Raw genomic sequence first — 2120 nt, forward strand, 5'->3', positions numbered from 1 at the left:
TTATGATTATTGCAATTGATGATTTACCGGTTTCCTTTGAAGGTGTGTTCGCTTCCAACGGTGTCATTTTGTCCCCAATGGAAGTGAAATTGTTCTACGACATACTGACCCTGTAGAGGCCCCCCAGTCAAAAATGGCACGTCCTCATCTTCCGACCAGGTAGGATGTATCTGAACTAAAATTAAGAGCCACAGTAATCATCAATACTTGGAGCTGAATCCATGATACTCACTTGAATGACCATTGTTAATTATTCTCATATCATTAGGAATATTTTCATAATTATTCCAATGTAGCTCTTCAGGTTGCACTGTCACATAATCGCCATCACCTACCGGAATATCAACCGGTGATTGATTGTTACCATTACAATTTGGGTACAGCTGTCCCCAGGTCGAAGGCTCCTCATATGAAAAACCTGCAAATCGAGACTTCGATTATCGTAATTTGCTTTTTATTTTTCGAATTTTTGAAATTTCACCTGCTGATCTCACGATTCCAGAGAACGAAGCGAACAAAAAGATTTCTAGTAGCAGCAACATGTTTGCGGCGGATTAAAGTTAGAATTAGTTTGCGGTTGCAGATCACTTTGAAGACTCTCAGCTGCCCCAGGAACGCAGTCTTTATCTACCAAATAATTGCATGAATTTACATGATTTACTTATCCATTCGTTGCAATACAAAATGAGATAGGCAGGGTCATAAATCATCAGTTACTTGATTACGGAAATTTCTTACTTTTTGACACATCTCATGAATTTCAATTTCCAGAGAAAACTTTGATATTCGGCAGGTACAATGGATGTGAAATTAATGAGCGAGCATATCTACAATATTTCTTCCATCGATTATCTTCTAAGTGCATCGGTTTTAATGAGAATCTGTTAATTTTTCTAACGCTTCCAGAACGGCCGTGTCCATCCGGGAAAGAGTCGGTTATCTCGGCAGGAAAATTTTAAGTTCGAGGAAAATACTTCGGACATTCACACCGATGGCATCTCTGAGAGTCTTCACAAATGTAAAATAATATTTCGGACAGAAAATCGCGAGGTAAAGAGAAAACACATTTTCCAAGTTTCGAAACCACTGCAGTCGATTTATTCTTGTTCTCTCACAAATTGATTACAGAAGTGAATAATTGATAATTCAAAAATAAAAAGTACCCAATGTGAAGAGCCAATTGAAAACAACATGGACTAGTCCGCAGATTGAAGATGAATTTTCCCTGGGCAGTTGTAATTGTCGAAAATTTTTTTAGCAATTACGAATTTCAATATGAACGGTAAGAGGTGAATCGGCGATTATTCAGTCTCTGGAGAGGCCGGTAATTATGACGATCGCCGTGACGCAGTCTAACTAGCCGGATATCCCGCAACTGTTGATGAGAAAAATCGTAAGTGAGCTGCTGTAAAAATATGGTATTATCATTGAAATTTCATAAATTAATTGCACAAAAGCACCTCATTGTTGCTAATAGGAAACAAATTCAGTGCCACTAGCCACGTAGCTGCCTCATTACACGTAGGAGTTGTCAAAGATCCGAAGTAACTCATGTATCTGTGGGTGGGATTCAGAAGACCGAAATCAGATAGTGGGAAGGGACTCACTTGGACCGCAGAATTCTCCTGTCGAAGATTCCGGAGCTGTCTCCAGATTTGCTGTATTCCATTAGACGACCTACCTGTACTGGGCTACGATTTGATTATTTTAATTGTAAATTAAGATAATAGAATGAATTAAGAGTAAGATGAAAGTCCTACCTGATAAAGAGCAGCAATTACAGCTAATCCATCTCGTCTCTGCATAGCTGCAGCAAATGAGCCGTATTCCCGTTTCCAATGAACAATATGAAGTTCCATCGAAGATCTGTGGGGGTTTGTAAATGGATTGGAAGAAAAAATTTTGCAGTCAGGGAATGATTAACTCCTTGAAAGCAATGATGATGCTGATTATTATTATTTACCTTCCGCCTCTAAATGTATGTTCGCTTCCTACATTGTTATTTTGCCCCCAGTGAAAATGAAATTGCTCCACGACATATTGACTTCGGAGTGGCCCACCACTTAAATATGGTCTATAAGCATTATTTCTCCAGACGGGATGAATTTCGACTGAAATTA

At 38.8% G+C, this 2120-nt stretch overlaps 1 protein-coding gene across 1 annotated transcript in view; it reads right to left on the reverse strand.

Annotated features, from left to right (window-relative positions):
* Window positions 1-1066: 1066 nt before the first annotated feature.
* Window positions 1067-2120, reverse strand: part of LOC105267856 (carbonic anhydrase 2) — a gene marked incomplete at its 5' end in the record, with an annotated part of 3716 nt that continues 2662 nt past the window's right edge. Inside the window, 4 exon segments of the mRNA XM_011306988.1 lie at window positions 1067-1375; window positions 1461-1691; window positions 1761-1866; window positions 1964-2115. Coding sequence (XP_011305290.1) covers window positions 1271-1375; window positions 1461-1691; window positions 1761-1866; window positions 1964-2115 — 594 coding nt within the window. The 3' untranslated portion in view covers window positions 1067-1270.

This window comes from Fopius arisanus, unplaced genomic scaffold (assembly GCF_000806365.1).
Source record: "Fopius arisanus strain USDA-PBARC FA_bdor unplaced genomic scaffold, ASM80636v1 scaffold00050, whole genome shotgun sequence".
In the NCBI taxonomy this organism is placed as follows: Eukaryota; Metazoa; Arthropoda; class Insecta; order Hymenoptera; family Braconidae; genus Fopius; species Fopius arisanus.